The sequence below is a fragment of the Leptidea sinapis genome, chromosome 9 (genome assembly GCF_905404315.1).
Source record: "Leptidea sinapis chromosome 9, ilLepSina1.1, whole genome shotgun sequence".
Lineage (NCBI taxonomy): Eukaryota > Metazoa > Arthropoda > Insecta > Lepidoptera > Pieridae > Leptidea > Leptidea sinapis.
The window spans coordinates 12,124,160-12,149,619 of NC_066273.1; the positions used below are offsets into that span (position 1 = coordinate 12,124,160).

Here is a 25,460-nt window from a genome sequence, read left to right on the forward strand (position 1 = left end):
TTCGAACACGGGGAAGAATATAATATACACTTTCTGAAGGTCGTTTGGACTGCCACATCGGAGTAAAATTTCTTCCCTTGTAAGAAGGTATCCGAATTCCGGAAAAATAGTAATATGTTGGAGCAACATCCGGAGAGTACGGAAGATATCGCAGACATTCCAATCGCAGCTAGTAACTACCAGTAGTAGTTCACCAGTGGGAGGCTCCTTTGTACAGGAACCCGGCTAGATTAAACATTACTGTGTTTCGGTCTGCAGGGTGCCGTAGCTAGTGAAATTACTGGGCAAATGAGACTTGACATCTTATGTCTCAAGATGACGAGCGCAATTGAAGTGCCACTCAGAATTTTTGGGTTTTTCAAGAATCCTGAGCGGCACTATATTGTAATGGGCGGGGCGTATCAATTACCATCAGCTGAACGTCCTGCTCATCGCATCCCTTATTTTCATTAGAAAAGATAGTAAATTAATTCCGTTAGTTAGCTAGGCGCAGTGTGTGGTCTAGCGTTATCTTGAAGCAACGATACCACGCGCCTTAGGTGCTAATTTTTGCAGACTCATCCTCCCTATCGGAAACCAGAGCTTAAATCTTAACTCTTCTCTCTTATCTTTTTAAGCTTACTTGAAATCAGTAGATGATGACTAATGATTCAACTTACCCCCTACTCCGCGGCCATCTGTGACATGCATAAGATGGACGGGGACGTGACGGACAAATCTTACACTTTTTTGCCCAGGCCCCGTCTGCCAAAACCCGTATCGTGCGACATGGAACTTCATTCCAAAAAAAAATATGTGTGCAATTCATACGTGGTACAATCCTTCAAAAATTTTTCATAAAAGTATGACTCAATCACTCCTTCATAGCTACTACCCAACCAAACCATCGCTGAAGTCGGATAGTGCCCACGTTGCACTCTGTCGACTAATTGGGAAGCTTCCTTTGAGCAGAAATACGGTCATTTTGTTTGTTAAAATGTTGCACAATTGTAAAAAAAATTTTCATCTGTAAACAAAATTTTTGCGTGACCTTACTCTGCGTGTTGCTTTAGTAGTTGATTCGATTTTACCACCCTATACTTTTTTTTAATTATCAGTTAAGAAATGATCAGTACGTCTCTTATAGGCTGCAAGTCCTGAGTCATCTTTTTAAATACGCGACATGGTTCTTGGTGCTATCTTCATCTCCCGTGATAAAATCTTTTGCTTTCGAACAGGATTTCTTCGAATTCTTTCCCTTACTGCTTTGACCACCTTTTTTGTAAGAACACTACGTGGACAGACAGGTCTTTTTCTGTCACAAACAGAGGAGGTCTATTTATACCCTGGTAAACAAACAGTTTACTAATACTAAGCGTATGGAGAGTTTTAAAAATTGCATTTGGCTCAATGCCTACTTTGTGTAAAGCAATCACAGCAATTCAGTTGTATTTATTACCCCATTCCATTTAATATTGCAAAATATTGTACAACGTATTGGCGCCAAAAGGAGAAAACTCAATGAACAATCATATAAAAACGACAGATTCCAAATTCACATGTAATATTTTGTTTATTTTTAATTGTAACAGTATTTATGGCCAGAGTAAGTAGATCACATAGATTTATTCAGACTCAGAGCTTACATTTCCAAAAATGATACAAGAGGCTAATGGTAACTAAAGTATGAAATAAATAATTTGGATTTAATATGGTCCATATATTTTAAAATACTGCGTCAATTACTGTTTTTGGCATTCACACATTTTCAAATTTAATTCATTCATTCGTCCAAAAATTCAAGGAAGGGAATCGCTGTACTTCTAATGAAAAATTTACATTAAACCTCTCAACTGCATAATCAACCTGGTACATGTTGCTAGGATGACAAATGATTTCGCTATGAAAGATATTACTATCACCGATAGCATATTAATATTCTCATGGTGTCTATGTAGTAATACGTCGAGCTCATGACGTTCTAATATTAAGGTATACTCGCGTAAGAATAAGAAGAAGTCTCTATCAACTCACTTTTTCGTTTCATCGGGTTTCAAATCACAACAATTCTAAAGAAGTTTCACTTCAAGAAAAACAAAAATTGGATTCTTTTAATCGCATGGATAAAAATCGTCTTATCATTCGTAATTACTTATTTGCTACCTACTAGATTTATCAGGATTTAGATATACAAATAAGGTACAACATGATATTGTTACTTAGTATCCTCGTTAAACTATATTTTTTTTATATATATAAGAGTGGGTAAACTGGCAAGAGTATCACGTAATGGGAAATGGTGAGGCAGCGGTTCATCGATATCCGCAATACCAGGGCTCAAGAGATGATGATGAGAGATGCTTGATGAGAGTATGCTTTAAGCTTATTATAAGTAGTATCGTTTAGAGGTTAAAGGCTGTGTGAGGCTAAAAAAGTCCTGTCCTTCAAAGATACTCAGACGTCGAGAACAGACATCCTTCCTGACGTAAACGCAAACACCAACCCGTGGTATGAAGGAAAGTTCCAGTTTATACCCCGGGTAGGAAAGGTAAGATGTACAACCAGAGAGGATATATTCTGTGTCTGGCTCAAAATGAGCAAGGCCAGCCAGATGGAAGTGGGCGGTATTAGATCGAAGACCCTGTAATTTCAGTCCACAGCGAGAGTGGTTTGAGCCTCATGCTCTGTTTGCTCCAAGTCACAGTTTTGCCCCTCCAGAGTATGCGAGGCAGCCTGGCCATCCCCCGTAAGGTACGACCTCTCCCACTTTATATGTTTATTTACTTTATATATATTAATGAAAAACATTCACAAATTGAGATAGTAATTTGGACATAAATCTTAATTGTTGATACTGATCTTACTGATACAAAACAAGCAAATTATTTAAATCCTTTGGATTTAGCAGGCATTAAGCCTAAATGATTAGCGACTAGATATAACGTATGTGCATAGAGCAAAGTCTATCTGGCTATCAAATTATCAATTAGGTACCTCTTAGAATAATTAATACTCTTTAGGTAACAATATCGAAATTGTGCCAGATTTTTTTTTATGGAATAGGAGGACAAACGAGCATACGGGTCACCTGTTGTTAAGTGATCACTGCCGCCCACAATCTCTTGCAACACCAGAGGAATCACAGGAGCGTTGCCGGCCTTTAAGGAAGGTGTACGTGCTTTTTTTGAAGGTACCCATGTCGTATCGTCCCGGAAACACCGCTCAAGGAAGTTCATTCCACAGCTTTGTGGTACGTGGAAAATGCTCCTTGAAAACCGCACTGTGGAGGACCGCCACACATCCAGATGGTGAGGATGATATCCTAACTTGTGGCGTGTCGTGCGAAGTTGGAATTCAGCGGCAGGAATCAGGTTAAACAGCTCTTCGGAACACTCCCAGTGATAAATGCAGTAGAAGACACACAATGAAGCGACTTCTCTACGCAACGCCAAGTATTCCAGCCGTTCACAGAGCACTGGGTCCCCCACAATTCAAGCTGCTCTACGTTGCACGCGATCAAATGGATCGAGCTGATACTGGGGTGCGCCAGACCAGAGATGACAGCAACACTCCATGTGTGGCCGGACCTGCGCTTTGTAGAGCGCTAGAATGTGGGCCGGCTTGAAGTATTGCAGTGCTCTATTAATGACGCCCAGTTTCTTTGAAGCCAATTTGGCTTTGCCGTCCAGATGACCACGAAATTGGCAATCGCTCGAGATTTCGAGACCCAGTATTCCGATACTAGGCGAGGCTTTAAGGTAAGTGTTGTCGAAGAGCGGTAATACGACAAATGGGGTTTTTTAGTGGTTAACGCGCAAACTTGAGTTTTCTGGGGGTTAAATTGGATAAGGTTCAATTTTCCCCATTCCGCGACCTACTCAATGAAACTGTAATGTAATTCGTTTCGAGAGCTTAAGGAATAGTAGAGGGTTCGGTTCTTACCGTTCAAAAATGTTTAGGTTATCATGAAGATTTTTTATTAATGTTTGAACGCGTGTCGTTTGTAATGTGTATAACTATAGCCACTATGAAAACATACATTTTTTAAGCGGCAAATCGCCTGTCGAAATCGAAGTATGTCGTCAAAATTGGCGAACAGATTTCCAGTTACCTCACCGGAACACGCAAGTTCTGGCCGTTATCGAAAGCTGCTCTTGATAACTTCAACCAGCCGTCGATGCCGCTGTTGCACATGAGGAATGACACCCTGGCCCATACGGCAAAAGAGAAAGCCGATCTCCTGTGCACTCTTTTTGCCTCCAACTCGACTCTTGACGACAACGGAAAAACACCGGTGTCAGAGCTCCATGCCTGAAGTACAGTTCAGACAGAAAACTGTTCGGCGAGCTGTTTTCGTTGGACGTCGGGAAGTCGAGCGGGCCGGATGGCATTTCTCCAATCGTGCTTAGATTTGACACCGGTGCTAACGCGTTTATTCCGGCACTCGTATTCAAAAGGCGTAGTCCCTGACTCATGGAAGTCAGCCCTTGTCCATCCGATCCAAAAAAAAGAAGACAATTCGGATCCGGCAAACTACAGGTCTATTGCTATTACCTCCCTGCTCTCCAAAATCATGGAGAGCATAATTAACCACCAGCTCTTGGTATACCTTGAGGGTCACCAGTTGATCAACGACCGGCAGTACGGCTTTTGCCATGGTCGGTCGACTGGCGATCTTCTGGTATACCTAACACATAGATGGGTGGCGGCTATTGACAGTAAGGGAGAAGGCCTGGCAGTTAGCCTGGATATAGCGAAGGCCTTTGATCGTGTAAGGCACAAGGCACTCCTCTCAAAACTTCCATCATTTGGGCTTCCCGAGAGCTTATGCAAGTGAACCTCCAGCTTCCTCACTGGGCGTAGAATACAGGTCGTTGTTGACGGTTATTGGTCGAATCCCAAGCCCGTGAACGCTGGAGTGCCCCATATCAATGATATGTTGGACACGTCCAACATACATTGCTATGCAGACGACAGCACTGGTGATGCCGTATTCACGGGCCATGCAGGTCTGTCTCGTGAGATCGTCTACCAGTGCCGGGAGAAACTTGTGTCTTCTATCGAGTCCTCTCTCGAGAAGGTCGCGGAATGGGAGTAAATCAAACCTTATCCAATTTAACCCCCAGAAGACTCAAATTTGCGCGTTTACCACCAAAAAACCCCATTTGCCGTATCACCGCTCTTCGACAACACTTACCTTAAAGCCTCGCCTAGTATCGGAATACTGGGTCTCGAAATCTCGTGCGATTGCCAATTCCGTGGCTATCTGGAGGGCAAAGCCAAATGGGCTTCGTAGAAGCTGGCCGTCATTAATAGAGCACGTCAATACTTCAAGCCGGCCCACATTCTAGCGCTCTACAAAGCGCAGGTCCGGCCACATATGGAGTATTGCTGTCATCTCTGGTCTACCGCACCCCAGTATCAGCTCGATCCATTTGACCACGTGCAACGCAGAGCAGCTCGAATAGTCGGGGACCCAGTGCTCTGTGAACGGCTGGATCACTTGGCGTTGCATAGAGACGCTTCAATGGGTATCTTCAAAAAAAGCGCGTACTCCTTCCTTAAAGGCCGGCAACGCTCTTGTGATTCCTCTGGTGTTGCAAGAAATTCTGGGCGGCGGTGATCACTTAACACCAGGTGACCCGTACGCTCGTTTGTCCTCCTATTCCATAAAAAAAAATGAAAAACAAGAAGGCGAATAAAATTATAAATAAGATTTTGTATGTTAACAGTCATTTTGAAAAGTTATCTTTTGTATAAGTAAATGCTGCGAAAACGTTAATAATTGATTAGAATAGAATATTAGTTATTTATGCAACTGTTGTGTAATAAGGGCTATTAAAACACGAATGTGGATTTATCTCATGAGGCGAAGCCGAGTGTGATAATAGTATCACATGAGTGTTTTAATACCTAATTATCATACAAGACTTTATCTACACCCAAAATATGAATCCTCTAAAAGATTCTGAAACATATAGCTTACTGCTAACATTAAAACAGCCATTAAAATATACAAATAAACTAAGTATTAATGAAATAATTATTTGTTTTAGTAGTAAATTACATTTTGTATAGTGCTATAATTAAAATTCACTTGAATATTATGTTGTTTTGGAAATTAATCGCTCATTTTTTGTAAACAAAACAATAAAAATATCGAAGAAAAATGGCGGGGATTCGAATAACCTACTTTTTTTACGGCGCGCGACGTTCTGGTGGTGTGGAACGCGCGTAAACCAAAATGTTCTTTTTTTGAAATTCATACAGATGCCACGCATCAAGCAATAAGAATGTGGCTGTCTGTTAAAACTCTTTGAGCATGAAGGGAATGAAAAAAAAAGGAGTGTTGTTATGAAATTTAGTACAACATTACAACACTCTTTTGGATGATGTAATGGTTATTAGAACATTGGGTGTTTTAATGTTGGCAATAAGCTAAAGGTTTGAGAATCTTTAATAGAGGATTTAAAGCATGGGTGTAGATAAAATTATTTACCAAATGGTGTGACAATAACCATATTATTGCAACAACACTTGGTAAACCAAAATAAACCTTATTTAACACTAGGAATTAAAAAATCATGTCAAAATAAAAGATTATTAAAACTCCTTGTATCACAAACCAAAAATAAAGTATTAAAAATTTTTTATAAGAGATATTGCAAAGTTTTAAAAAGTTGTATAAATAAATCTAAGAAAATTATAAATATCCGTAAATTCAGCTCAGCTGATAATAAAACACGATCCATGTGGAAAATAATAAAAAATGAAACAAATAAAAGTACTATAAGAATAAAGCAAAACATAAGTCTTAAATCTTCAGAGAATAATATTATAGTAGATCCGAAAATTATTGCTAATACATTTAATAGTTTCTATTTATCCATCTCATCAAGCCCTAAAGTAAAAAACGACAATATAGCTATAAATTCTAATAAATTAATTAATTCGTTATTTCTAAATTCGTTTGAACCCAAAGACATCTTTAACATAATAAAAAATCTTAAGAATAAAAACTCTTTCGGAATAGATGAAATCCCCCCTTTTTTAATAAAAAAATGTGCTGATATTTTAACCTACCCGTACACTAAGCTTATTAATCAATCATTCTGTGAAGGATTATTTCCGGACGATCTAAAGATATCCATAATAAAACCGGTATATAAGAAAGGAAACACATCTGATGTAAATAATTACCGACCTATTGCCCTTCTACCTACATCAGCGAAGATATTTGAAACTGCAATGGCTATACGCCTAAGTAGTTTTCTGGAAAAATATTATATCCTAAATGAAAGCCAACATGGTTTCAGGAAAAACCATTCCACAACTTTAGCGATATACAAATACATACAATAAATATTTGATTCACTTAATAATAAAAAATATTCAGTTGGCCTACTGCTTGACATGAGCAAAGCATACGATAGAGTCTCTTATGATATCTTACTAGAAAAATTATTTCTCTCAGGAATTCGAGGAATTGCCCATAAATGGTTCAAATCTTACCTTAATAATCGTTTTCAATATGTGGAAATCGAAAATACTAACTTCGAGACTGGAAAGATAGACCACATAAGATCTAATAAAGCTCACTTATCAGGATCGATTCCACAGGGCAGTGTGTTGGGTTGTATATTGTTTCTCATATACATAAATGATCTTCCTAACTTAATAGATGATGATTGTACTCTTTTTGCTGATGACATTTCTATTTTGATCCCATGCTCTAATTTAAAACAACTAGAAGAAAAATTAAATATTACAATGGACAAAATCTTTTATTGGCTAAATAATAATAATCTTGAACTTAATATTAATAAAACTAAAATTATACCTTTTAAACCTTATCAAAAATCCCCCTTAAATATATCTTATTCTTACAAAAATTCACAACTTGAAACAGTTGACACAGCTACACTACTGGGAATTGATTTAGACTCACACTTGACATGGAAGCCATATCTACAGAAATTAAAAAGCAAAATGTCATCTTTTACTTATGCTCTTTACCAACTAAAACGCGTAACAGATTTTAAATCTGCCCTTGCTGCTTATTATGCATATGCACATTCTAGATTATCATATGGAATATTAATATGGGGAAACTGTAGTGAAATAAAAGATATATTTATTCAACAGAAAAAATGTATCAGAATTTTAGAAAATATTCAGCAGATGGATTCATGTAGACCATATTTTACTAAACACAAAATTTTAACCCTTACTTCAATTTACATCCTAGAAGCATGTAAATTTGTTAAAAAACATTCGGACTTATACTCAACACTACCAAATAACAAGCGAAATAATAGATATTTAAACAAATTAAAAATTCCCCAAACAAGTATGTCATTAGTGTCATCGAGCCCTCACCACATGGCAATAAAAATTTATAATCACATCCCAAACGAAATTAAAAATAAAGAGAAGCCTTCTCTATTTAAAAGACATCTTAAAAATTTTTTAGTTTCAAAATGCTTCTACCATTTACCCGAATTTTTTAATTACAAGTGTGAGAATTAGTTACAATATAGTATAAGAATGTAAAAAATGTATAACACTTATTTATTTCATGTATAACGTTGCTGTGCCCTTGCAGGGCGTCACATATTGTCTACCCATTAATGTACCAACCATCCTACTGTAAAATGTGACTTGCAATAAAATATTTTGATTTGATTTGATTTGAACGTCATGAAGCTACAACAGTTCGTAAAGGGGCTATGACGTGGGGAGAAGAACTAATTAGAAACTCCCAGATCATCTTTTAATTCATATAACAACTTAGCCTATATAATATTATAAAATTTTAAGTGGCCTGCGTAGAACCAGATAAGAACCATAAATCATTATCTTCATATAATCTACTATATTATAGTAAGCCTTCTTTGATTAATAATAAGTAACCAGTGCACCAGTGGGAGGCCTCTTTGCACAGGATGCCGGCTAGATTATGGGGTCCTATTTCTGCCGTGAAGCAGTAATGTCTTACACATTACTGTGTTTCGGTCTGAAGGGCGCCGTAGCTAAAATTACTGGGCAAATGAGACTTAACATTGTATGTCTCAAAGTGCCGAACGCAGTTCTAGTGCCGCTCAGAATATTTGCGTTTTTTCAGGAATCCTAAGCGGCACTGCATTGTAATGGGCAGGGAGTATTTAGCTGATTGAACGTCATGCCCGTCTCGACCCTTATTTTCATTAAAAAAATAATTGGTAATTTGTCCAAGTGGAAATTGGTATGTACGGTGCCGTGCACAAGAAGGGTTTCTTGAGCGACTAACGCGGCTGAAACTGCCGGTTACATTATCAAATTGTACATTTCAGCCTTATCTTTAATTTGGCTCAAGTGAATCTTGATCCAAAATATTCAGCCACGCATTATTATCATGCTAGATACATAATCAGGTATTAATTGAACAGAAGTCAATTAAAGCGGGCTTATCGCTAATAAATGATGGAAGATCTGCAAAAGATAATCCGTTCTGCACCAGTAAGATAATTATAAATAAAAATAAGATTGTGACTCTGTATAAATATATGCCACACCCTCGGTATTAATTCATTGTGATATTTTGTTGCGTATGCAACATTATTATAATGAAAGCCTTTCTCATCATTTTGCTGGCGTTCGTCGCTGCTTCGGGTAAGTGATGAAGACACATAATAAATCTATATTTACACAAATAAAATTTGAAAAACAAAATTTTATGAACGATGCGGGATTCGAACCCACGACCTCCAGCGTTCCGTGCCAGTGCTCTAAACCACTGAGCTAACCTTTGTTAAACTCTCAGGTTGTGGCTTCATCTACAGGATTTACTTTACAGTTGATAACCTGCTCAACCCCAATATTTGCATATTAGGAAATTGACTTGAGATGTGGCTCTTGTAAATCTAAACAATTTGTTGTTTTTTTTTTTAAAGTGATAACCCTCACTTCTAGGATTAATACAAAAATAAAATTTGAATAACAAAATTTTATGATCGATGCGGGGGATTCGAACCCACGACCTCCGGCGTTCCGTGCCGGTGCTCTAAACCACTGAGCTAACCGTTCGAGTACCGCCTCGTTATAAAACTCTGTTTGCTTTGTTCAACTCTCAGGTTGTGGCTTTTCACTTTTAAAAAAAACATAACAAATTGTTTAAATCTATATATATAAAAGAGAATGTATGTTTGTATGTTCCCTAATAACTCCTAAACTATTCGACCGATCTCAATGAAATCTTTTGTAATAGATTCGTTGAAGCTCAAGGAAGGTATAGTCTGTCGTGTACTAATTTGCTTCTTAATAATAATTGTGAATGTTATTTGCGCCTTTAATTGAAGTAGCACTTATTCAATTCAATTCAATTCAAATATTTTTATTGAAAATAGGATGTGAAATCACTTATTGAAAGTCAAAAAAACTCAGTTTGTATGTTCAGTGTACACTTTGTTGGTGCAATAAATAAATAATATTTGAGACGAGGTGATACCCGAGATTTCTTTCGTGTACACATGTGACTGAGCAGGATTGCTTAAAATACTGTTGTTTCTTAAAACTTTATGAAACTTTAATATTTATTAAATGAAGATATCGCAATTTATTTTCGATAAGGGCCCAGTATCTTAGGAATAAAACATAGAAGAATTAATTGATGTCCAGTAGTTTTTCCGTGATGAAAACCTATATTATTTTATTTATATACATTTACAAAATAGGTAGAGAGTGACGAAAGATGTGATAACCATAGCCGTTATATCTAAAGAATAAGGTTTCTGTGTAAAATAAAAGGCGTAAAGGCATTATTTTTATTCAAATTAGATTTAAAAAATCACTTCTTTTTTAAAAATTACACCCATTTGACAATTTATGTCTCAGACCTGAGAAAAACGGGTGCAAGGAAATCAGCGCACTTCTTCTTTTTTTTAATAAAAATTAGCCACAGTGAAATTTATTAGTAAATAGCATATAGAGGTCGGTCGCTCCATTTTATCTTTGGTATCATAATTCTTAATAATAATAACTTTCTAGTCATTTGCGTTATGAGTAACCTTTACCAGATAAACGTGTTTTATAAATTATTTTAATACTAGCTGACCTGGCAAACGTTGTTTTGCATATATAAATTATATAGGTAAACCTTCCTTAAGCTTCAACGAATCTATTACAAAGATTTCATTGAGATCGGTCGAATAGTTTAGGAGTAATTAGGGAACATACAAACATACATTCTCTTTTATATATATAGATTGAACTTATTACTTAATTACACGAAAAAGTTGTGTGATAAGTTCATGTGAATTCTTGCACTTCGCCTTAACGTAGAATACGAATGGTTCATCTTAATTTAATTAATTTTTATCTTTTCAGAATGTCGCAACTATGGACTTAGAGGTAAGGATATACGAATTCATATTTTTAACTCATTTTTTGGGAAGCAGACAACAATATACATCCCACGCCGTCTGTTTTACAATTATTTAAAACTCACTAAGTAAAGCACATTTATTATATCTCATAGAGATATGGGGTTGTACTTAATTTAAATCGAAATTAGAACTACAAACAACACAAAATAAACTATTAAAGCTACTGTTTCAGTTCTTTTTAACACTAACTTCAAGTAATGAAATCTACACAGAAACAAATTATACACACATGCTTAATCATTTATAAGCTATTAAAAAAAATAACACTAACACTAAACCCTTCCTTAAAAAAAAGGATTTAACCAGAATTATTTGACTAGAAGAGCCTGTTGCCTACATTGAGCTGCCAATAGTTAGAACTGGTCATGGAAAACAAACAGTAATTACGTTTGAGGGAGTTCTTATAACAACCTTTCCTCGGAAATAAGAAATGCCAAAACATTGACTTCATCTTAGATGATTCTTCAAAGGCATAATATACTCAACATATGTAGGTACACAAGTGGGTTGTTTCATATAATTGCCCAACATTGTAGGTACTGCAATGTACACCTACCAAAATCATTGTTAGTAACTACTTTAATTCTTAAATTGTAATTTCTTATGTAAGCGAGAATACGTCTTAATGATAAATGACTAAATAAGTATCATTCGATGAATGGTGAACACCACATAAACACGACAACAATCGTACTCTGTTCGTTCAGCTTGGGTGCAAATATTGCGAGGTTTTCAAAAGGTAAAAATGCTTAAGTACCAATTACTTCAAGAGACGTACGATTTACGTTTCATAGTCGAGAGGATGTCTCAAAACGTTATTAATGATCAAGAGTGTTTTGTTCCTGTTTTCATTCTTTCTCTTCGTCATTTCATCAAAAGTCGCAGTTATACTGAAATGCCAGCTTTACCGACAAACTGCCTCTACAAAACTCAATCCTTCACTTGTCATAGATATTGAATCCCATTTGACCCAATAGTCTTGTTTTCCCTCGATTTCTCCCACTATAGTTAAGGTTATACCAGTTTGTCCAGATTGTCTGGTTGTCCCGGGCAATGTGACAAATATAGCTTCGGACTCGTTGGTAACAGATGGATAATTTAGTCGTTATTTTCAGTTGATTGAGAATATAATTGTTGGTTATTTTTCACTTATTACATCCAGACTATGCGCAACATTCTTATTCTAAACCAAATTTCAAAGGTTCTTCGGTCAGCTGTTCAAATTGACTTGATTTCGAACCACACCAAACCAAACCTTGAGAATACCAATATTCCCACGAATCTGGCCATGATATACGACACTTCTATTTTCCAGTTTCTGGAGGTCTACTCGCAAAATGCCAGCTTTACCGACAAACTGCCTCTACAAAACTCAATCCTTCACTTGTCATAGATATTGAATCCCATTTGACCCAATAGTCTTGTTTTCCCTCGATTTCTCCCACTATAGTTAAGGTTATACCAGTTTGTCCAGATTGTCTGGTTGTCCCGGGCAATGTGACAAATATAGCTTCGGACTCGTTGGTAACAGATGGATAATTTAGTCGTTATTTTCAGTTGATTGAGAATATAATTGTTGGTTATTTTTCACTTATTACATCCAGACTATGCGCAACATTCTTATTCTAAACCAAATTTCAAAGGTTCTTCGGTCAGCTGTTCAAATTGACTTGATTTCGAACCACACCAAACCAAACCTTGAGAATACCAATGTTCCCACGAATCTGGCCATGATATACGACACTTCTATTTTCCAGTTTCTGGAGGTCTACTCGCAAAATCGACAACGATATCCTACTCTAACAAATGTTCGAATTCCTTATCGTTTATCGTTACCATAGACTAATATTTTGATATTTTTTTACGATGGTAGTGTGAATGAAATATGTTCAAACCTAAACATTATCTGTGCTATGTCGCGGTTAAGTGTCAAAAGTCAAAACTTAGTTAAGGCGCTAAGGACTATGCCAGACTCTGCACCACCAATTTGGTATCATTAACACATGGAGATTATCGTAAATGTGACGTTTGATTATTTGTGAAATTCGAATATTCGTCTCTGACATTTTCAACTAAGAGTAGGGTTAGGACCGATAATATCGAATAATGTTTCGTTCGTTCAATCATCGTTTCGACATTGATTACGATGTAACTAAGAGTAGGATTCGACACGACTAATGCCACGATTTGTCGAATATCGATTTTAAGAGAAGGCCCCCTGACTAACTTGCTCACCGCTGCAGCTTTCGCCATACATTTTAGTGTCCCAATTTCTCGATCATAGCCATCATTACATTGCTTGTCAGTACACAAACTCATTTATATACTCCGAGAATTACAAGTCCGAGAATTCACTTATTTGTGTAAGATGGCCAGCCATGTCCTTTGTGTTGTTTGAATAGGTGCTAATAGCATGTCATTAACCCTGACCATTGACTCCCTATTTTTATATAGGGTTGCAATTACTGACGTCACATTCCCACCGACCAGATGTTTAATTACTGTTTCTTGTCTCTGAGATATTTTAAACTTAATATTAATTATAATTAATAAATTCTCATACGAAGAATATAGTGTCTCTTTCCTGATGAACGGCTGATTTGATATTAATTTCATTTCAGTATTCAAGGTTCTAAGTTACCTCTCAGTTTCTATATATATATATATATATATTAGAGGCCACCTTCGTCCCAAATTTTTGTAATTTCATGGGCCAGGGTCTGCACAAGAAATACACTTGACTTGTTTTGTCTCTTTCCGTGTTAGTGTTGAGACGCCTTTGGAATACGGAACTAAGGATAGCACTGGAAATGAAATGAAATTAATTTATTTGTATGAATCGTAGTAACATAGTTCTTAACAATTGGTGGATGAACAGCACAATTTGCCCATATATCGGCATACGAATAATATTAGAAACAAAATAAAACGTAGAAAATCTGCATATTGCTTCAGACCTCATTTAAGATCGAAAACGGGTTTAGCGTTGCTTGATAGGCAGACCCGTAACGATTGTCCATCGACCTCGTGAAATAACAAATTAAAATCGCAAATATAATAAAATAATCATATTTTTCGTTACTTTATTTTTTATTCTTTCACAGCGAAGTTCGATGTCGGCTTACTTCCAGCATTAGGCTTAAGCTATTTTTTCAACATCCCTCAAACAGTTGATGAAGCTACAACTGATGAATGGACAGAAACTGAGAGGCCTAATGGTCCTTACACCAGCTTGACTATGTACTGTCCCACTGAAAGAAAGCTATGTGGACTGTATGACTCAAGGGGAGACATCATGGGCCTACAAATTGCTGTAAGTACAAGAGGAGTTCTATTTGCAAATCCTAAATGAGTCAATCAAGATTAATATTGAACTATCTGTGTTACGTACCTAAGTATTTTTTAACATCAATCTATTCCCTTGGGGGGAATGACGAAATTATTAATGTGAATGGATAATCTTTTTTTTTTTTACGGAAGAGAGGACAAACGGAGGAGGTTCCCTAATTATTATTAATAACAGATTAATATGTAAAAATAGAAGAAATATTGTTAATTTCTGTATAGAACAACTAATTGAGATAGCTTGTATCGAACTAGAGTAATTTATTATTGTAAGTGTCCTAATTGTAATCAATTTTGAGAAAAAATGCTTTTTAACGAGCGTACGGGGGTCACCTGATGTTTAGTGATGCCGCGCCGCCCACATTCTCTTGCAACACTTTTTTAAGCTGATACTGGGATGCGTCAGACCAGAGATGACAGCAATACTCTATATGTGGCCAAACCTGCACTTTGTAGAGTGCTAGAATGTGGGCCGGCTTGAAGTATTGCCGTGCTCTATTTATGTCGCCTTGTTTGTAGAAGCTGTTCTTCGAAGCCAGCTTGGCTTTAAAGTAATCAATTTAAATTATGAATCAATTAATCGCCTTCTATATTACATGTCTATGAATATGGTTCGATTGAAGGTTGACATAAAAGCTGAATTCTAGAGTATCTTATTTAGAGATCGGATAACTTTGAGGGTATTTATTTACGGTATGTGTGGATTGAAGCATCTACTATACTCAATAGCTCTTGTGTTTATAAGTATTAATTTACTTTTTTTTTTCTTTTTTTGACTTACTCATGTAAGCCTTTCAGTTTTTGACTTTTGAGTATTTTTGTTGCGTCACTTTGCATATATTGTAATTGAAATGATTTGTAAAACAACTAAAATGTAAATCTTGACTTAAAAGAGTGGCAATGAGTTTCTTGCTACTTCTTCTCATTAGCTCAACCCTATACGAAGTAGCGGTAAATTCAATAAGAAACAATATTTATATATTTTTTTTGACATTCATAAGTGTCATTTTTGTGACCTACATGAATAAAGTGTTTTTGAATTTACTATTATATAATGTTAACATATACATATTATCGAGCTTGTTCCAAAAAGTAAAAATAGGACCTATAAATTACAGAATCAATAACAAATATAATGAATTTACTTTAACTTAAATACTTTATTCGATATGCTTACTTTCTGAAACAATTTATTTCTAGCTTCCCCAAGACGAATTTACTGGCAGTGCAAGCAACTGGACAACTCTGGGCTTCACAGAATGGCACCCTCCATCGCTTGATGGTGCAACCTTTAAGTCGTACTATACCATCCAAACATATTTTATTTCTGAAGGTACGACTGTCATTCCTCGTTGGCATTGAATTTCGACCAATCATTTAGTACTTACACAAATATTCTATTTGTGACATCGAAAATAAGGGGAAAATTAATAAGAGAGAATAAAAAAGTCGCAATTTTTATTATTAATGCATTTTTCAGCTCATTTTAACTCGCTAAATCGTTACAAACCCAAAGATAAGTATGTGAAATATTGGTATAAGAGCAAAGCACGTATTTCTTTGTACTAATTTATACATACAATATCACTGATGTATATTACATATTAAAATAGGTTTTTTGCTGTGTTAATAATTTGCAATGTAGAACTTAAAAACAGCCACACAGCGCTGTTAACGGAGATATTCACCAGCTGTAGGACAGATAAGGACATTCAAATTGTAAACGGGAGTAGCCCAGTAGAGTAGGGAAATGGGGTCATTGACAGAAGTTTCTTACCATAAGATCACACTTCTAATGAACAAGAAAAGCATATCTCGACAATTTTCAAAACAAATCGAATAAAATGTGAAATAGAAAAATTTAAAACAGTTTTTTACTTGCCAATATCTTAATTAAGACAACGATATTACATAATCAAAATCTTTGATATAATATATATATATATATCATTGATATAATAAAAGTGTGCTATTTAACATTAACATATGATTTAACATCTAAATTAGAAAAACAATTGAACTAAAAGGGATTTATTTAAATTATAGAGACTCTTGCAAAGCTGGATGCTGGAGAGACAGTAGACGGACTGAGTGAAACCAATGTGCTGAAAGAGAACGCGCTGTATTTAACCGGGTTCGACACCGAAATTGTTGAGGTATCCACCAATGGTACCGATATTGCAAACAGCGCCTTCACAAGACAGGCATGCATTATATGGATGAGTAAGTTATCAAAATATTTGTACAACTTTTATTTTTTACCCCACCAAAAGTTCTTTTAACTAAAATTCTCGGTTAAATAAGTGTTAATTTTTTTAATATTCGTGGTGACACTGGTTCTTTATTATACTGCCATCTGTTGGCCAACTGCCACTGTTCTTGATACGTCAGCAAATTATCAAATAAATCAAACTTGATTTGATGGCTAGTTAGGTAAAACTCACGTTTCATGTATCCTATGCTATATACCCTGTATCTCACAGATGATGTATTTCTGTTGCCGCTATAGAAAAAGTGCTAAAAACAGAATAAAATAGATATTTAAGGGGGCTCCCATACAATAAATTGCTTGGTTCCCCCTTCGTGCGCGAGTCCGACTCGTATTTGGTCGATTTTTATTTATATTTAAGTTAACTTCCAGGTCGCCACTACTATTACAACATGTCATCAGATTTAGTCTGTGCCGAGAACACCATATTCCCTTGGTTCCCACTCGTCAATCAAAACGAACTTATTGGTGTTGGATTTTTGGCAATCGGAACGATGCCAGCCCTGGATGATGAACGTGACTGGTTCGAAAGACCTGGAGAAATTGTTGTCAGAGTAAGTAATAATTAGATCGCATGACATAGCATCCACTTGCAACCACCGTGCGCCGAACTAATATGGGGGACTTCAAGGGTGGATCCTTTTTGTGAGCTTAAAGTTATGACCGTAACACATTGAAACGGCCTGTATTTTGAAGACTAATTCGGCTCTGATCTAAAGTACTTCCAATCCAAACACCTTAGATTTATACGAAAAGTGAAACAATTAGCACGCACGCACGCTATTTGATGGTGGTCCTAGGCGTACTCCCTACTAACTATAACAATCAATGTACAAAATTAATATGTTGAAATATCACAGAAGAATTTGGGGACAAATTTTCCCTGGTATGATATGATATTATGATTTCTATTTAAATAGTACTGCTAATTCAATTAGTAACAGTGGGAGGCTCCTTTGCACAGGATGCCGGCTAGATTATCGGTACCACAACGGCGCCTTTTTCTGCCGTGAAGCAGTACTCTGTTTCTGAAGAGCGCCGTTCTAGTGCCGAGCTAGTGAAATTACTGGGCAAATGAGTCTTAACATCTTATTTCTCAAGGTGACAAGCGCAGTTGTAGTGCCGCTCAGAATTTTTTTAGTTTTTCAAGAATCCTGAGCGGCACTGCATTGTAATGGGCAGGGCGCATCAATTACCATCAGCTGAATGTCCTCCTCATCTCGTCCCTTATTTTCATTAAAAAAACCTTCATTGGCCTGGGCAGGGTTTCCCATTTGCCGGGTCGCGACCTGGTACCGGGTCACTACAACCCCGCCTTGTTTTAAAAAATAGGTCGATCTTTCGTAAAATCCGCAAACTTGGATTCGGTATTAAAAATAAGCAGCCGCTCCATACCTCGCACTAAAATTGTGTGACTAAATAGACCATAAAAAATATGTGTATTATTTTAGCTTGGGTTTAAAAGTAAGGTGGGTCACGAAGGGGCAGTATAAAATTTACCGGGTCACGCCAGAACTATGTTTGGGAAACACTGGTCCAGGGTATTTGTTACAAACCGAAATGTAAATATAATGATTTCAATCAAAATCAATGACACGGGGCACAGGATCTTTGCGTAATCTACTCATTACATACTAAGTCCTAAGTTACTTTAAGTCGAGGCCCGCAATCAGATGTTATCTCAATTCGTAATCCAATATCAATTGTCTCGTTCATGCACAGAAACGACAAAACTTCATGGGTTCGTAATTGGGACACTTTCTGTAGTAATTCGGACCCTAAAGATGCTATGCGTTATTACTTATGTAATATGTTTTTTAATGAAACAAAAACTATTTAATTGTGGCTCTGTAAAGAGAAATTTATTTTGTTATAAAACTTTCTAACTTTTACACTTTCAAACATTACATTATTTACAAACCTATAAAGAGAAACAACATTAAAAGTTATTGCTCCAATTTATATTTTAATAATCTAAAATGATTAATAGTGTGTATTTACTTTACAAATAATCCTTGTTAATTTTTAATAACATAAAACCAGAGTGAATACCGTTAAAGAAGGAACATAGTGCAAAGTCCTGTCACCATAGAATAAATAGACATGTAAAACTTTGACATTTAAAGTCAAAGTTAATAATTAGTGTGGGAAATTTAAATTAAATGGAGAGCCAAAAGAGCTTCATTTACACTTATAAGATGTTATGGTTATGACATAATAAACCTATTATTCTCAAAACCAATAAACACGAGAAAGTCCCACTGAATTTCCTTTCCTGAAATATATTAAGTATTTCAATTCTAATAATATTTTTTAAAGTTAATCTCAACAACAAAACGTGGTACCCACATGGAAGAAATTATTCTCACACACATTCTATTTTTATTCCATTATTCATATTACCAGCATATAGTATCACGATTAATTGACTACCGTAAACATACTTAGTCTAAAACAATTCCAAGGTAGGGCCGCCCGAAAAGCAATTTCCAACTTATTTTTGTCTAAATTTTTGCTGCAACACGTGAATACTTAACGTTTATACATAAATGTATTGCATCACAGAATCATCGAGCGAATTTGAGAAGCTAAATCATACTTACCACAGATTACCAGGGGGATGTTGCCGCCTAGAATATGGGTGCCATTTATCGCTTATTTGTGCCGTTAAGCAGTAACGTGTAAGCATTATTGTTTCAGTCAAAAGGGCGCTGTAGCTACTGAAATTACTGGGAAAATCAGACTTGACATCTCATGTCTCAAGGTGACAAGTGCAATTGTAGTGCCGCTCAGCATTTTCGAGTTTTTCAAGAATCCTGAGCGGCGTTGCATTGTAATGGGCAGGGCGTATCATTAGCTGAACGTTCTGTTTGTCTCGTCCGTTACTGTCATAAAAAATTAAAAAAAAAAATAATGAACAAAGTCGCTCCAGTTGCATGGACGTTAGCATGGTTAATGAAAAACTGATAAGTTCTCTTTACTTTATTTACAGTCGATCATAACAGACGGACCTGAATGTTTGTACAGCCTGGCTTCAACCCCAGGTATCCTCACAATGCACATCTACTTCGTCGACGACCCATGGTACCTTGGCTGCCTGGAGAGTTAGATTAATAAATCATTTTATGTTTATCTGATTATAATTGTTTTGTTATTTCTTAAAATGAATTAAATAAAAAAATAAATAAAATAAAATAGTTTATTTCAAATACTTGAGTCATCCATAGTTTGTCAGCAGAAATAGAGTACTTATAACTATTTTAGCAGATCCTAGTTTATAGAGACAAGTTCGTTGCCAGAAGGTAATGCATCATTGAATTATTCATAATTAAAGAATCCTATCTCCATGCTAAAGCCTTCAGGATGGAGTTAAAGCTGGTTTGCACTCTGCAGAGCAACAATGCAGATATATTATTTCGGATGATGGCATGGAAACCATCGTGTTGCGCCTGCATGAGCACACCAGAATCACTGTTGAAGCGGGGCAAATGTATATTATGTTCAAAACTAATATCTATGTCACAATGCACCTAGACAACAATACTTCATCACACATACTTGCAGCCTCTCAGAGTTGACCAAGTTTGAGGTAGATCACCAGCAGTTCAAGCTTGACCACCCCTGCTCTATATCAATAGGTATAGAGTTGAGGGCAAATGAATAAGACTTATGTTGAATCAATTACCAATTGGGTGCTATGTTGCCTGTATAAACAATAAACATGGAGTTGAGAGCCAATAAATGTGACTCATGTTTAATCAATTACCAATCGGATGCTATATTGTCTGTTAAAACAGGGAGTTGAGAGCCAATAAATGAGACTCATGTGCTACATTGATTACCACAGCCCACTAACCAAGATATTTAATGAGGAGTACTACTAGCTTTCCTTTGTTAAATAAATTTAATAAAAGTTAAAAGTTTAACAACAATTTATTACAATACTTTTTTTAATCAATTCCAACTGCTGGTGTCCTAGTAGATTTCTTCTTTATCTTCTGTTGTCGTCTCTTCAGATGTCTTTGTACCCTGCCGGTTCCTTTCCTCTTCAGATCTTCATACTGCTTCACTAGGGACTCAACTCGCATTTCAGCTGAAAAGAGGAAAATATGTGCTAAATACAATTTGATACCTTTTTAATGTCAGCCACATATAGAAAATAATTTCTTATCAACATTATTAAAACTTGTAAATCTAACTTCATAATTTTAACTTCAAGCATTCTTAATGCTTCATAACATTGTATAGGCTATATAGGTAGTATATTCACTAAAAAGATTTACTAAAAGATAATTTTTCGTACACACAGTCATTGTACATTTGAATTAACTACTTACTACTTCTACAACTTACATTTGTTTTTAAAGTGTGGTTGCCTTCCTTGCTTAAATTCGTCTTCAACAGTTTCAATTTCCTTCTGTTTTCTCTCTCTTTCTGTCTTATCTTTCTTACTAGCTCTATCCTGATCTTTAAGCCTTTGAAGCAGCCTTCTCAGTTTTAATTCTTTCTCTAGATCTTTTGTTTGCCTTAATTCTGTTTTTATTGCCTTTATATCATTTATTCGGACATCAGATAAGAAACCATAGTCTTGTGAAAATTGCTTTTTGTTAAATTCTCCACAAAGTGGGTCAAATCTGAAGACAAACATATAAATCTATTTGTATTCAGCAGTATCATTGTGTGTCTTCTACCGCATTTATGTGGAGTGTTACGGGGAGTGTCCCGAAGAGCTGTTTAACCTAATTCCTGCCGCCGAATTCGTTAGGATATCATCCTCACCATCTGGATGTGTGGCGGTCCTCCACAGTGCGGTTTACAAGGAGCTTTCTTCCACGTACTACAAAGCTCTGGAATGAACTTCCTTGTGCGGTGTTTCCGAGACGATATGACATGGGTACCTTCAAAAAAGCGCGTACACCTTCCTTAAAGGCCGGCAACGCTCCTGTGATTCCTCTGGTGTCGCAAGAGAGTGTGGGCGGCGGTGATCACTTAACAACATGTGACCCGTACACTAGTTTGTCCTCCTATTCCATAAAAAAAAAAGAAAAAAAAATATTGAATTCTAAAAAGAACTTTATATATATTTTTTTTCTTTGTTTGGGTGTATATTCTGACAAACAGCAAAACTACTGTATAGGTTTATGAATATTAAGAAGAGGTCAGTACAACATATACGATACATCAGTTGTCTTGTATGTAGGTAACATTTAGTTTGTATACAAGATGTTGTTTAAGATTTACGTTTTCATTAACTAAGTAGTATTAATCATGTTTTAATACAAAACATGTAATGAGTTCAGTGATTGAGTGTGGTGCTCATCATGTTGACTTTGCTTGTGCATGGTTCACTGAAACAGGATATATATATAGAGATGCACATTCTGTGCACAAGAAATAAACACTGTTCAGCAATGCACACACATCAAAAGAGACTATTATGATTTCATCTACATCCTTGGATATGGATTCTGTTGCATTTGAACTAAACCAGCCATGCAGCAAGAGCTATTTCTATCTGAGTTGGTGAAAAGTTTAATAAGAATTTAATTAAAACTGCTTTCTTAGAGTTCAAGGTTATCAAGAAGGTATTATCATAAATAAAACAGTCATTAGATTTTGTTTGCAGTAGAATTGGTGCCCTCTCTCGAGAACTATATTTTATCACTTTGCAAAACTAAAAGTATTGAGTCCTTACATCAGAAATTTGTATTTTTGGAAGAAGGAAATAGATTTCATTGGGGGCAGCATCTATTTCATAAATAATAAAGTTGATTAATTTATTCAATCATCATTTACATTATTAAATCTGATTGGTGGTATGAAATTAAATCCCACTAGTCACACACATACACAGCTGATGATACAGTGAACAAAATAACAGGTACCTTAGTGAGATAAAGTCTTCAAAAAAGTGATAACCTATCTGTGTACCATATTATGGGAAATGAGCATTTAACAATCAACAATTATGTCAAGTATTCAGCTTTGCACATAGATAGGCGGCTGATGAGTGAACCATATTAAAATGCAATGAATCTGATATAAAATTTAAGCCATTGTATTGTTTATATCAATCAGATGTACAGAGGAGGTACTCCTTTCACAAGCTTCTTATCTGGAGGACTTGTAAGACCTAGCTGATGCTCGGAATTAAATTTGGGTTTTAGAACATCACATTGTTCATAATCTTGGGTTACAAACACAGGAGTATCTGGAAATGCTTATCAGTAACAACACTAGGAAATATAAAAGTTACTATAACAAATATTTTAAAAGACGATAAATATTTGAATTACACAAAAGAAACTTAATGTTTCTTTAGTACAACCATTATTGGGGAAGGAAAAACAATTCCAACGGGAAAAAGGATAAAAATGTATCACATGCTGGGCACCCAAAATACACAAAATCAAATGAGACTCCACATTTCCCAAGCTTGTTTGAAACTCTTATACAATACTGAAAATGTCTTTGTTCAACTCATAACAATGGATGAAATGTGGCTGCACCATTATGATTAAGAACAAACCTCTGTCTGTCTACCTTGGATCAGACAATGATCTCCCCAATAATTTTGAGGCAAGTCTTTTGGCCAGAAATTGTGGGCACTCTTTTCTATGATAGTAAAGGGATGAACATGAGTAATTGCACACCCATAAAAAAGGTGTGTAAAATAGTAATAATGAGAAATGGCAAAAAAAGCAAAAATATTTTGTTCCATCAATTATCCCAACACAGGTTTGCCTTTACTATGGCTGTAATTTGAGATACTGCCTTTGAAATACTTGAGGTTCCTCCATATTGACGAGACCTATAGATCCTAATGATTTATCTATCTATTTCCAAGGTTGAAGGATTATTTGGAAGGACATCTGAATATTGTTAGTTAGAACATTTGTTGCTGTTACATCACTAAACAAATACAAATCCTTATCTTATCCTAAAAAGTGTACCTTGGATCTCGTGCTTCTTTTTTCTTCACAGGTGCAATGTCTAATTGCATTCGTACAGGCTTTTTGGCACTTACTTCACGTGGTCTGTTTTTATTTTCCCTTTTAAAAATTTTTTGTTTATTTTCCACATTACTATTACCAAATACAACTTCCTTGTATACTTTAGCTCCAATTTTTTCCTTCAGCTTTTGTAGATCTTCAAATGACATTGAGGATAATTCTTTTCTAATGGAATCCTGGAATAACAAACAAGTTGGAGATAGTCTAACCTATAAGTTTCTGTGTAATGAAATTGTATTAGCAGAAGGAACAACATCATTTTTTCACACGGTAGATTTTCCCTTAGTATATTAATTAACCTTGATTTAATTAAACCCGTAATTATGCAAACTGACGACTGTATATATACTTACCCTTTCAATACTATCCTCATCAAAACTTTCGTTATCTTCTTCAGAACTCATATTTTTTATATTAATCGGTAAATTTTATACAGTCTTGCCATTAATTTAAATTTTTTAAATAGGGGATTGAAGATAAGGGTTCGGATTGTGGAAATAAATTAAGTTACAATCATATAATGTAAAATTTATTTTTCAATACAGAAATTAGAAAAATACCTACAAGAGTAGAGCTGTAAACAACTACATGTCAATGTCAACTGCCAATTGTGAGTTAATATTTAATTCGCGCATCATGGGCAGGCTGTGCTGATCTTACTGCCTAGCGCTAGGATAAAGTGGATTTACCTTGGGTGTTGAAAGGAACATACAATTCTGTATCTCGAAAGTGGATGAAGATTAGAAATTAAAACGATATTTGAACTTATCTTTTGTTGAATAATGTATTGATAATGGTGTCACCATTATTAATTAAAATGCTTACACATTATATTTTCTAATGTTGTGGAATACTTTATCACGTATTAATAATATTATAATTCGATACTTTAATAAGTTTAGTTTCTCTCTTATTTTTACAAAGCAGGTAATATTACACTAGTCGGCTTTTACAGAATAATAATACACTTAAGCCTACTCTTGTTTATAGCAGCATGATATAGGATTTTATAAAAGGTTTTGTGTTGGTTCGGAGGACCCGCATACCCGCCACCGGTGAAGCCTTGTCTCTCATTTTCTCACTCGCACACACAATATACTATTTCACTTTCATTTAATAGTTTTCTTTCGCCTTCGTTCGTATTAATTCGGACCGTTCTAGGATATTCTCATAGTCGCTTGTATGTCCAATACCGCATACTACGTTACGACCGCCAGATCGTACATTACATTTATTATATTCACCTTCCCAGTTGATTTGAGAAATTTAATCTAATCAGTCTCGATCCGAACTCGATGTGACAAAGACGTGTTCGTCAAACAATATTTTACTTTTGTATATAATAATAGTATTAGTAGGTTTTTATTAAGTCTTAACGTTATAGTTTTTTAAGTAGTGCTGATATTTCTTTGATATAATAATAGTATAGAA

The 25,460-nt window shown here is 35.6% G+C and overlaps 3 protein-coding genes across 4 annotated transcripts in view; 2 read left to right on the forward strand and 1 right to left on the reverse strand.

Moving 5' to 3' along the window:
* Positions 1-25,460, forward strand: part of LOC126966158 (tryptophan--tRNA ligase, cytoplasmic) — a 373,239-nt gene that overhangs the window by 242,082 nt on the left and 105,697 nt on the right. The gene's annotated exons all lie outside the window — the stretch shown is intronic.
* On the forward strand, positions 9,529-20,211 carry LOC126966091 (uncharacterized). Its single transcript, XM_050809966.1, has 7 exons — positions 9,529-9,630; positions 11,344-11,367; positions 14,507-14,715; positions 15,948-16,080; positions 16,794-16,970; positions 17,389-17,570; positions 20,009-20,211. Exons 1-7 carry the CDS (start codon positions 9,585-9,587, stop codon positions 20,123-20,125), a joined length of 888 nt encoding a protein of 295 aa, XP_050665923.1. The 5' UTR covers positions 9,529-9,584; the 3' UTR covers positions 20,126-20,211.
* LOC126966181 (ribosomal RNA processing protein 36 homolog) lies at positions 20,902-24,614 on the reverse strand. The gene is made up of 4 exons (XM_050810143.1): positions 24,383-24,614; positions 23,970-24,205; positions 21,370-21,650; positions 20,902-21,109 (listed from the first exon to the last, which is right to left on the reverse strand). The coding sequence occupies exons 1-4, from the start codon at positions 24,431-24,433 to the stop codon at positions 20,967-20,969; spliced, it is 711 nt and encodes a 236-aa protein (XP_050666100.1). The 5' UTR covers positions 24,434-24,614; the 3' UTR covers positions 20,902-20,966.